The sequence below is a fragment of the Apis florea genome, unplaced genomic scaffold (genome assembly GCF_048593485.1).
Source record: "Apis florea isolate Af1SG1 unplaced genomic scaffold, ASM4859348v1 contig_3785_pilon, whole genome shotgun sequence".
NCBI lineage: Eukaryota > Metazoa > Arthropoda > Insecta > Hymenoptera > Apidae > Apis > Apis florea.
The window spans coordinates 265758-278643 of record NW_028256852.1 but is presented as its reverse complement, the minus strand read 5'-3'; the positions used below and the strand labels follow the sequence as shown (position 1 = coordinate 278643).

The 12886-nt window shown below is 20.7% G+C and overlaps 1 protein-coding gene across 10 annotated transcripts in view; it reads right to left on the bottom strand.

Moving 5' to 3' along the window:
* Positions 1 to 12886, bottom strand: part of Shab (Shaker cognate b) — a 73361-nt gene that overhangs the window by 55115 nt on the left and 5360 nt on the right. For all 10 annotated transcript variants that reach the window (XM_086915477.1, XM_086915472.1, XM_086915473.1 and 7 more), the window contains one exon: positions 6318 to 7646. In XM_086915477.1, the coding sequence (XP_086771603.1) occupies positions 6318 to 7382 (1065 nt within the window). In that variant the 5' untranslated portion in view covers positions 7383 to 7646. The remainder of the gene's footprint in view (positions 1 to 6317; positions 7647 to 12886) is intronic.

The following is a 12886-nucleotide window of genomic DNA, read 5'->3' as shown; positions in this document are numbered from 1 at the left end:
TTATATATAAAATTCTTTTATTATTATTGGATTAGTGAAAAAGTCATTAAAAGTCATAAAAGTGATATTCTATTAATAATAAAATGTCGTTAATTATGATAAATTCATTTTAAATAAAATTATTTAATCTTTTATAATCATAAAATTCTTAAATTATCGTTTAAACTTAAAAATCACAGATTCAATTGTTAAATTCAGTTGTTAAATTGCATAAAAATAGCGTAAAAATAAAATGTTTGATAAAATGTTCGTCTGTTTTCAATTAATTATATAAATAATTAAAACAATATTTCATGTATTTAAATTTTTATACATAAAAAAAATGATAGGACATTGTATTTTTCAAATAAAAATATTTGTAGTATTTATATTTATAATGTCAAAGTTGGAAATTTATCGAATTTCATAATAAATATTTCGAAATAAATTTTTATCAAAAAATATTATTATTATTGATTAAAGATATTTTCAAAGAAATTATTATCTTAAATCATTTATACAAAATTTAGATTGTTTCACAAATCACATATATTTATGCAAGGATTTCAATAAAATAATTTTTTTTTGTAATTATAAACTAAACATTATTTTTTCACCAATCTAATATTACATGTATCAATTTTATAAATATTTTAATAAAATTAATTAATACAAATTATTTTATCATGCACATATTGCCAAATACATTTTTTTTAATATTATTTTTTATTTTTCAATTAAATAAAGTCATACTGGTTAACACTTTGACGCATGTCATTTTCTAGAAACAAAGCAAATACAAATAAAAACTATTAATACTTAATGACAACTTTTTTTTTGTATTATAATACATCAAATATTATACAGATAAAGCGATAAACTGCAGCAATTCGGCTCAAACCATTATTCGATATTATTTTTTATCTTTTCTTTTTTTGAAAAACTAAATAATTGCCATTGTATAATTATTTTATCAAAAATGAACATTTGTTTTTCTAAAAAAGAAACTGAGAGAGAAGAGATTGATGAATCTTTTATACTTAGTACTCTTACATGTTATATAAATTAAAGTGATATAATTCGAATCTTATAACACGTAATAGAAAATATGTATAAAAAATATAAATTTTTTATCGAGAAAAAGATATAATATATAATTTTAATATATTATTAATCAATACGGAATTTATGATAATAATATTCTCTATTATTATTATATTATTTTTATTTTTCATTATTCATCAAAAAGTATATATAATCCAAATGAAATAATTGCCAAGTAGTTACATGAATTACTTGAATACTGTTTGATATTATCTCCCTTGCATGCAGAAAATGACTTTCTACGCGTTAACTAGTACATACTCTTGTTATATACATGTGAGATCTATGCGAATCTTTTAAAATTTTACATTAAATATATATTATTGTATTAATATTGAAATCTTTTTTTTCAACATTATTTATTATTAAATATTATTAATAAATAATAATTTAATAATAACTAAAAATTATCCACATTAAAAATAATTACCTATGTTTTATGTTATAAACAAAGTATGTTTTTATATTAATTAATTTAATTGTAATTTTTAAAATATAATTTATTTTATAAAAAATTTTGATGATAGGTAATATTATAATTATTAAAATATTAATAACTATCAAAGTCATTCATTTATTAATATATTACAAATTAAATGCTAATTTTAATACTGGATAAAATATACAAATATTTTGACTTGTCAATTTTATAATATAATAATAATATAAATATAATTTAACTATTTGTTGTATGTTATTTGTTACAAAAAGTAAATAAATAAATTTATCACATTAAATAGCCCTTCAAATATATATAAAATTATAATTTCTATTAAAAATATTAATTTTAAAAATATTAACATCTTTCTAAAAAAATATTAAAATCTAGATTAAATATTTTTTATTCTTGTTTTATTATAAAACAAATTAAAATCGATTCAATATAGCAAATGAAATTTTAAAATTCGCATAGATTTAAATACAATAAAATCTCCATATAAACATATATTTTTTACTGAATTCATAATATAATATAATTTAATATATTATTATTATAAATAAATAGATTTTATTTCTGATACATTATCTTATTTCTAAATAAATTATATGAAACATTTTTATAACCGTGCAATTATATCAAAATATATATATACATGTATTAAATACATTGAACAAAGAGATTACATTGTATTATTCAAATACAAAGAATTCGATATAGAATAAGAAGTTAAAAGAGCTGTGAGAAGATCCAATATCGTTGATATCACCCATATACTTTCATGAATAACTACAGTTATTGACCAACAATTCCTTACGTGATTTAAATATAGTGGAAAATCAATAGTTTCCATATTATTGACGCATTTCAGAGAAATATTTTGACATACAGTAAAGAGTTTTCTAGAAAATGACTCCTCCACGAAAATTATTCGATGAAGAGCGTTTCCGTTATATTCCATTAAAAATGTTAACATATGATGTGCCGAAATCAATGAAGATCGAATAAAAGGAATGATAATTATCTTCAAATCAGATCTGATGTCGACATATTACATATGAATAGGGAACATATAGAAAGAGAGAGAGAGAGAGAGACAGAGACAGAGACAGAGACAGAGAGAGAGAGAGAGAGAGAGAGAGAGAGAGAGAGAGAGAGAGAGAGAGAGAGAGAGAGAGAGAGAGAGAGAGAGGTTTTTAAGATATTATCTTACATTAATGTGATAAAGAAAAATCTCAGTGATATTGGAATTAGTGAAGGATACAGGTGCTATTTTAGAACCCCGCATAATACTATTTCATTTTGGAGCAACAGTGTGTGCAATGTGTATTGTTTGTGGTGTGTATGGCAAGTATTAATATGAAATAATATATTCGTAAAAAAAAATTTTTAATTGCCTAAATACCTTACAGATTTTTTTTGTATGATTATTGTTATAATAGTTTTATTATTCCGAATTCAACATGTACACGAAAAGAAATATATATACTATGTAATATATCTATATAATATACATACCTGTATAATCTAAAATTCAATTTATATATTAAATAACTTATAAGATATTCTTTTTCTAATTCTACTTAATCTATCTCCTGTGTCTATACAAATCTATACAAATCTATATAAATATTGGAAATATAGAAATAAAATTATTTCTAGTATTAAAAAAATACTATAAATAATTTAAAAAATAAATAAAATATATTTCTCTTCGAGTAATGTCAAATTCGTTATATTAATGCTGATCCATTTCATTTATTTTAATGATTATGCAAAATTATGACAATTATATTTTTTTAAAATAATAATTAAAAATAAATAAATATACATATATATTATATATCTACATATAATAAATATATATGTAAACATATATATATATTTTTTTTAATGTGTATATATCGAATTGAATTCGCTGGTAACGAAATTACTATAACATCTCACAGGGAGCGGTGTCGAGAAAGAATCTACGTGATACCTGGTAATCGCGTATTTTACACTCCCATTATCGAAGGGTCAAAATGATTATTATTTTAGAACATGAAATATTTTTTAAAAATAAGTACTAAAAAAAAGTTAAATTATATAATAAATAAGATTAATAATGACGTTGTTAACACCACCTAGAAATAAAATACATATTACATACATCGACATAATGAAGCTTGAAAAATTAATTAAATCTTCGATATAATATATTGCATATATTATATTGATTCTTTTCTATTTTATATTTACATCTTATATTATTTATGTTTAGATATATATATGTATGTATGTGTATATACAGTTCTATGTACATATATATAAATATAATTTATACATATACACATATACATATATTTTATTAGCAATCAAATAAAATTTTATTAATAAACAAATGCATCGATATCATTATATCAAGATGGAAAGATTTATCTAATTAAGTATTTAATAATTAAATGAATAATGTTCCAATCAAATTTCGATCGGTTTTTGAGAATGAGAAAAACAAAATTGATTTTTTATCAATTAGATTTACATATATTTTTCATTGGCAAGTGAATCCGATTAATTAATTTTAGATATTCAATAATAAAACTTTATCATTATCTGTAAATATGTGCAAATATATCATGTATACGATATATAGATTGAAAGGAAATATATAGATTGAAATCGTTATGAAAAACAGGACATGCAAAAATTTTTATTTTTCTTAGTAAATTTTTACTTGTTTCATAAAAATAATGATTTAGAAGTATTTTTTCATTGTTTCCTTTTATATTGTATTTGTTATATTAACAAAAAAGGAAGAATTATAATTTTCAATCGCTGATTTTAATTAACTTTTTTAAGACACATGCACGGTAGTATCAAGACAGACTTAAAAAATTTTAAATGTATAATTTAATAATTTTGTAAGTAATTCAAATGTAAATTATTTTATTTGATTATTGTTAAAATTAAAAATTGTTATAATACTATTATAAAAATCTAAATACATATACTTTCAGAGTATCAATATATTCGTGAAATATTTTGTAGAATCAAATTAAACAAGAAATCAAAACAAATACAAAAGTTAATATTCAAAAATTTCAATTAAGATATACTTATTGAACAATTTAAATTTTTGTTAAATAAAACACGGTATTTGCCTTATTCTATATCTCATTTCAATTTCAAATTTCAATTGCTTATAATTTTATAAATTAATTTCAATTGATAAAGATCCTCCAAAAATATTCCATGAATATATTAACATTTTGTACATAAATCTACATTTTCAACATATTTTTTTTAATTTTTTATTTTTTTATTAGATAAAAAAATAAATTTCAAAATCTAAATAATATAAATAAATATTTGTTACAATATAATAATTAAATATTTATTAAATGTTATATTGTAAATAATAATTAATTATTATATTTTTTTAAATATTAACAAATTAATTTTTTAATTTATCTCGAATGTTTTTATATCAATTATTATTCTGAAACTTAAATTTAATATTATTTATAAAATACATGGTTTATATTCTAAAATTTATTTTTTTATGTATTATAAAGATAAATAAAGAATATGTTCAAAAGAAATAAAGTTGTAATTGAAAAAAAATATAAATCAAAACTATTCTTATGGTTCTATAAATATAGCAACATATATAATGACAAACGCATAGTCAAATAATATGATTTGCATTTAAATTATGTGAAAAATTTTAAAAGAAAATAATTTAAAAATTTTCAAATATCTATCTATATATAAGGATTTATAAAAAAGAAAAAAATCTATTAAATATTCTAAAAATCGGTGATAGAACTCTTTCCACGTGAAAAATAAATATAATTATTGATAGTCATTAAAGTCTGAGCCAGAATCCAAATTCGATCGATTAATATGTATATATATATATAATAAGAATAAATAAGAATATAATATGTACTATTTTAATTATCATTCTACTATAATAATGTTAACATGAAGATTACAAAATCACATATGTCGCAAATGTTTGTACTACTTTCGTCTATGTGAGAACTACATCGAATTGATGTTCTACTATCAATTTAATAGTACCTTTCTTCAAATAATGGTTCCAGCACAAACTGTAAATGTGGAGAGAGTGTAAATAAATTAGTGAACAAAACTTAACATCATTCTCGTGTAATAACAAAATATTAATGAATCTTCAATAAATTATTAATAAATTAAATTTTTCAACATTATCATTTAAAATAAACAATTATTTATAATTGTATTGAAATTATTTTTAATCTTGTATTATTTTGTTAAATTATAACAAAATTATAACAAAAATCATCTAGATCATATAAAAAGTCAATAAACTGAAAAGAAAAGAGTAAGATTACAAAATTGTTATTTCTTTAACGATATATTTAATTTAAAATATGGAGAAAAATTGATTTTTTCGAATTGATTTTATCAAAAATTTTAAAAAAAGAAGAATTATAGAAAATTTTAAATATTTTATTAAAATTAGATCCATATAATAATAGTACTTAAACAATCAACAATAATCAAAATTAAGAATTTATTAATGATATATTCTGGTATTATTATAATACCAATACATATAATATAATATATATTCTTTTAGTTTAAATTCAAATTCCTTTTGATTCAGAATGCGATTTTGAAATACCTTTCCAATTTTTCTCCGTTTTCATTTTGAAAATTTCTCCAAATCAATGCACACACAATTATCATTCCATCTTATTATTCAATAATTATTAATAAGCTTTATATAATAAGAACATATTTGATCATTAATAATATCACTTACCCTTGCAGCGATGGACGTAGTTGGTTTCTCCAGCAGATCCCACAACCATTTCTGATATTGCGCACATTGTCCTTCGCCAAATTCTTCTTCTTCTCTTTGTCTGAGCGATTCTGCCTCTTTGCGCATTTCTTCATGTACATGTTCTTTCCTCTGATGATATTTATGTTGGCAACAACTTTCAAGATATAATTCATCGACACCCCAATACTCGAGATCATCACTAAACGCCAATACGCACATCTCATCGACAAGATGTAGTTTTCCGGTGCGATAGAAATTCAAAATTGAACTAAAAGATTTCGGATGTCGATCGAAGAAATACTCGTTGTCGATAAGAGAATAATCATCGCATAGTTCAGTAATCGCCTCGTGCGTGTTGCAGTCCTTCAAACGGCCTAGACGTGTATGGGGTAGCCTTTCAAGAGTACGCCATAGAACTTCGTGTTTAACACCACCGACGTTGATCGAGACTCGTCGGTTAAGAGCCTTCGACCTCATAATCATAAATGGCTCAGGCGGTAGGGACGTCATCGACCTCGAATAGGCACGTTGCTGCTGCATCTGCAGCGGCAGGGGCGGCGGCGGTGGCGGCGGCGGCAGCGGCGGCGGTGGCGGAGGCGGTGGTAGAGGTGGCGGCGTCAGGTTCACCGGTGCTACGGAACCCGTCAGTCCTACGGATGACGAGAATGGAGCATATCGAACTTCCTTGTTTGTTCCACCGCCTCCTCCTCCACTTTTCACTCCACCGACAACGGTAACTCCTCCTACTGTTACATTTCCCCCCATATTAATCCCTGATCCTACTACTATGTTTGACCCGATACCGACTCCTCCAAGGATTCCTCCTCCGCTACCGGTGCAACTAGCGACCGATGTACTAGTTGCACCAGCCCGCTGCAACGTCGTCGTGCCGCCACCCTCGAACACGAAACCCTGGTCGGTGCCGATGTAGGGCACCGTGCACGACGACGACGACGATAGCACCGGGCCCGTAACCACGGTGCTTCCATTACGTTCCCCGTCCGCCAGTGTTGAGTCGTCTTCAAATCTTTTTTCACTTGGCATCAAATATATCGATGATGATCACGCCGATAGATCGGTTATAGATACAATTTTTTCTGTTTTTCTACGTGAATTTCCTTCTCTTCTTTTTCTTTTTTTCTTGTTTCGTCTATATCCTTCTCTTTCGTTATCTTCTTTTTCTCCTTCTTCGTCTCCTTCTTCTTCTTCCGCCTCCTCCTCGTCCGGGTTACCTTTCTTGTGCTTCATCCGTATGTACGTCTATCCTCTTCCGTTGGCTCGGCTAAACCGCGCCACATCATTATCAATCTATATATACAAAAATATTAAGAATTTATTAACCAAGGTTTATCTGTTAAATATATAATTTAATTCTTTAGAAATCACCGAAAGATTTTTAGAATTTAAAATTCTTATCATAATGACAAAAATTATAAAAAAAAAAACATTTTTATGAAAAAATGAAATAATAAATTCTGTTTTTAAATGTTTTTAAATAATTAATTTATTATTTTTTTATTATTATAAAATTCATATTTTATCATATTTTAATATTTATTTACAGTGAAATTGCTTCATGATATATGTTCTATTATGGAATATAATACAGATTTAAATTTTTAAAATTATACAGCTTCAAAAAATTTTCATTGTAAATTTAATATTATACGAATAAAAATGTTATATTTTCTACTTATTTGAATATTTATATATTTATGAATGAAACAAATATAACAATAAGAAACAAATTAATTATTGATGAATTTCTTTATATTTTAGAAGAAATATTTAAATTAATTTAAAATAATGTTTTAAATTATTATTAAAATAACCATTTTGATGAAAATAACCATTTTTCATTAAAAAAAGATAATAATATATGATTTTGTAAAACATTTATCTATAGTTTTTTAACTCGTATTAGTATATTAGGATTATTATTTTAATAAACATTGAGAAACATGTAATATTATTTGAGAAACAGCAATCCTATATTATTAGATTTTAATATCTTTTCAACTACGTAAAGTGAAATTATTGTTCAGCAAAACGTCATATGTTATTCTTCTCAAATAAACTGAATTTTATTTTCTGTAGAAACTTGACCATTCAATAACAATTATTATTACTTCTTAACAAATTCCAATCAATCTTTCTGATTCTTCCTCAAAATAAAGAATGAATAAAATCATTGGGTTATTGTATAAAATTATATGCTATTTTTTTTATATCAACAAAAAAATATTAACAAAGTGGATTTCACTTTATAATGTCTGAAATATTGTTTTATATTAATTAGGTAATTACTTGCTATTTTATTAATTTATTATTTTTATTTATTATTTTAAATTAATTTTTTTTTTGTAAAATAAAATGTGAATGTAAGTGATCAAATCAATTCAATATTTGTGGAATTATATTGGATGATACTTGAAAAATCTTTTTTTTTTACCATGAAAATATATTGACATGTAAAAAATTATGAAAAAAGCATTTGGAATCAAACCAAGAAGAAACAATTAATTTTATGTTTAATTAATAATATCATTTAAAATTAATAATAATTAAAAATATTACACACATGCAATTATCAAAACATTACAAGAATTTTATCATCCAACATTTTTATTAAGATATAATAAAAATTACAGTCATTCACATATCATTATTTTTGATAAAAGTGATATATAATTTGATAAAAGTTTCTTAACTTTTGTTTTATAGCTTTTGTTTCGTTTCTTTTATTTTCAATGTTTATATAAACATATTTTGAAAAAATGTTTATTGTTTATTGACATATCAACAATCATCTCTATATTATTTTTAATTCCAATAGATTTTAAAGAATAAAAAATTTTTTTAGTAATTAATTTGTTTTTTAATTTTAATCAATAAATATAATTCTCCATGATTTTCAATCTTTGAATTTATCTTATTAATTTTAAATTGTTCCAGTATTTCAATTTTTTAAATAATAATAAAAAATGATTAATACTACTTTTTTATCCCATAGTTTTCAAATATATTTATCCCATACTTTTATTTATTAAAAGATTTCTTCGATAACAATGAAATAATCAAGATAAACACAAAATGTATTTAAAAAAAATATTATAGATGTATATAAATTAAAATTTATTATAAAAAAAGACATTTTACAAATCTTATTTCCGTTATTTGTTAAAAATAAATTTTTATTAAAAAAACTTTTGGATTAAATACACTGTAATTAATATATAAAAAAAAATCGAAACAGAAAATTGCACTTCTAAATTCAATATAATATAATAGTAATATAAGAAAATAAATTATAAAACATGAAAATATCTGATTATAATAATATTAATGTCATTTCTTTAAAAAATTTAAGCTTTATATATATATATATATATATATATATATATATAATTTATATTTTATAATAAAAAAAATCTATATATATAAATCTTGAAAATTTTAGTGATTATAATTATTATATAGTTATTAAATCGTTAAATGAATTTTTATCATAATGTATATATAAATGCTTGTGATATTAAATATTTTATTGATTAATTTATGCTATTTATTAGTTTACTATTTATAAGAATATAAATTTTTTAACTGCATTTTATTATATCATTTCAAATAATTAATCTATTGTATGTTATTACATATATAAAATAAAATAATAAAATAATATTTTCGATACTTTCGGAAAATCTTATTGACTTAATCAAATATTAATAAAAATCATTGATTTTTATAATTTTAAATTTCATTTAAAGCTCTCAATAAATTTTTATTTTTTCTTCTTTTAATTTTTTATCAAAAAAAAATAATTTTTTTATACATAAAAAAATAAATAATTTACTTATTTATTAATAAAAAAATATAATTGATTAGAATTATTATTGTAATAAAGTTATTGATTAAAATTATTATTATAATAAAATTGTATTTTTCATATGCAATATATGTTATATATGTATACATGCATATATATTTTTATATTTAAAAAATTATAAATAAAATCTTTTTAAAAATGTAATTTATTTAGAGTTTATTTAAAAATAAAAATTTATAAATATAAATACATCATATACTTGAATAACATAATAGTGAATATATCTATTTTTTTTTACAATTTGTATTTAATAATTTTTATATATAATTTAGAAATTTAATTAATTAAATTATAAATAAATTTTGATTTATGTACATGTTAAGAAAAATATCGAAAGTTGTTTATTTGAAAGTATGTTTTATTTTTCAGTTATCAATTATAACTTATGTCATATTAATAATCGTTTGTTAGTTCTTTCAATTTTAGTAACGCGAAAAGTTTAGTCTTTAAAATTTATATTCTCTTATGGAAAATATAAATTATTAATTCTTAGCTCCATGATTACATTGAATTATAAAAGCACATTAATAATAAAAGCAAGTTTACTAAGTATATATTTCTTATTTCGATTATATTCTTCAATATTATATTTTTACACTGCATATATTTTTATTGCAATATATATTATATATTGCATAATTATATTCATATATCAAATGATTAATACAATATAATAATAATAATATGATTAATACAATTTAACTTTCTCTAAAAACATTACATTTTCATTAATATTTACATTAACATTACATATTTAAATTAACATTACATTTTCGTTAACATTTTCAATAAATCAAAAACTGATTCATTTTTTTAAAAACATAAAATAAAAACTATCAAAAAAGATAATTATTAAAAATTAATCAATTAAAAATTAATCTATTGCATATACTTAAAAACCTATCTTATTATTATTACATTTTTATTACAGTATTTCACAGTATAGAATGACTCGAAATAAGGAAGAATATTCATCTTAAATTACTCTTATTATCCTATTTAGTTGACAACAAATTAAATTTAATTAAAAAATATATAGAAATATGATAGTAAAATATTTTAATAGTTATAAGTTTTCGAAAAAATAAATATTAAATTAATAATATTTATTTAAATTAATAAGTAAAAATAAATATTATATTTTCTAAACTAACGTATTAAGTTTACGAAATATAACAATAATTTATCTTATATCTTTTATTCACAGGATTCAATTTAAAATAAAGCAATTTTTATTATAAAAGGATATATAATTATTTAATTTAAATTATTATTTTTTAAATTCATAGTAAATTTTCTTTTACAATTTTCTCTTAATATCATTTGGAATTTTTAAAATTTTCTTGCATTTCATAAAATTATATAATATATACATATTATGGTAATATAGTTATGTATAAATATTGAAGTATAAATATAAATGTATATATATAAATGTATAAATATTAAAATCGAAATAAAATCGAATAATAGAAGTTATTTCGAATATTCCACGAATTGCAGTTTATTCATTCCTACTTAACATATATAATATTCTGCCATTTATTTCTTCTTAACTGAAAAATTAAAATATCCATGTTATTTCAAAAAATGTTTATAATATTTCGTTCGGATAAAATTTCGTTATTATTCAGAAGATATAATATAAAAGTAGATATGTATCTATAAGTAATAGATTCATACAACAGTATGCATTCAAAGAAAGTATGTCGTTTCTAATGAGGCCAAAATTCAAATCTGATATCATCATTTGCGTTACTATTTTCGTACATAAAGCAAAATTCCTTATTACCACACACATTTCTAATATTTCTAATATCAAAAAGGAATTTTTTAAATTATATTAAAGTAATTTAAAGAAAAAGAGGAAAAAATAAAAAAAAAAGTGAATTTCTAAGAAAAAAATTTGAAAAATGTTTGCTGTAAATATATCATTAGTACTATTTATATATGAGGTTAATACACTTTGACCTAGTTTCTCGAAAAGTACCTGTCTTGATATTCAAATCTCCTTATTCAATTGTGAATATGAGTTCATACAAAATCTAAATTATTAAACTTATTATTTTAACAAAATTAAAATATTTAAGAATTATATTTTATAATTTTATAATAAATATTTTATAATTATAAAATTCAAATAATAATATTTATATTAAAAAATCTATATATATTCATAATCTTAATAGTAAAAAATATTTAAATAGATAATTTTAATTCCAGTCTAACTTCATAAGAATATAATAAGAAGACAATAAGAACTTAATAAAATAATTTATTATTAATTCATTATTTGTATATCTTATGATAAAATTCAAATAATGTTATTATTAAATTTAATAAAATGTTCACATCATATTAATAAATAATAGAGTATTCGTTTTGTACAGAATTAGAAGGAAAAATTGCAAACAATAGCAACAATTCGATAAATATCTATTTTATTTATTTTATAATAACTTTCTATGTTATTCAAAATATTTTTATTTGAAATTTCCAAAGATATTCGTGATTATAAATTTATATTTATAAACATTTTATATTGTTTCTATTCAATTAACTATATATATCAATATTAACTATTCTATATCAATTATAATTCTATATCAATTAATTAATTAAATAGTTATAATAATATAGATTATAATCTATACATTTTTTA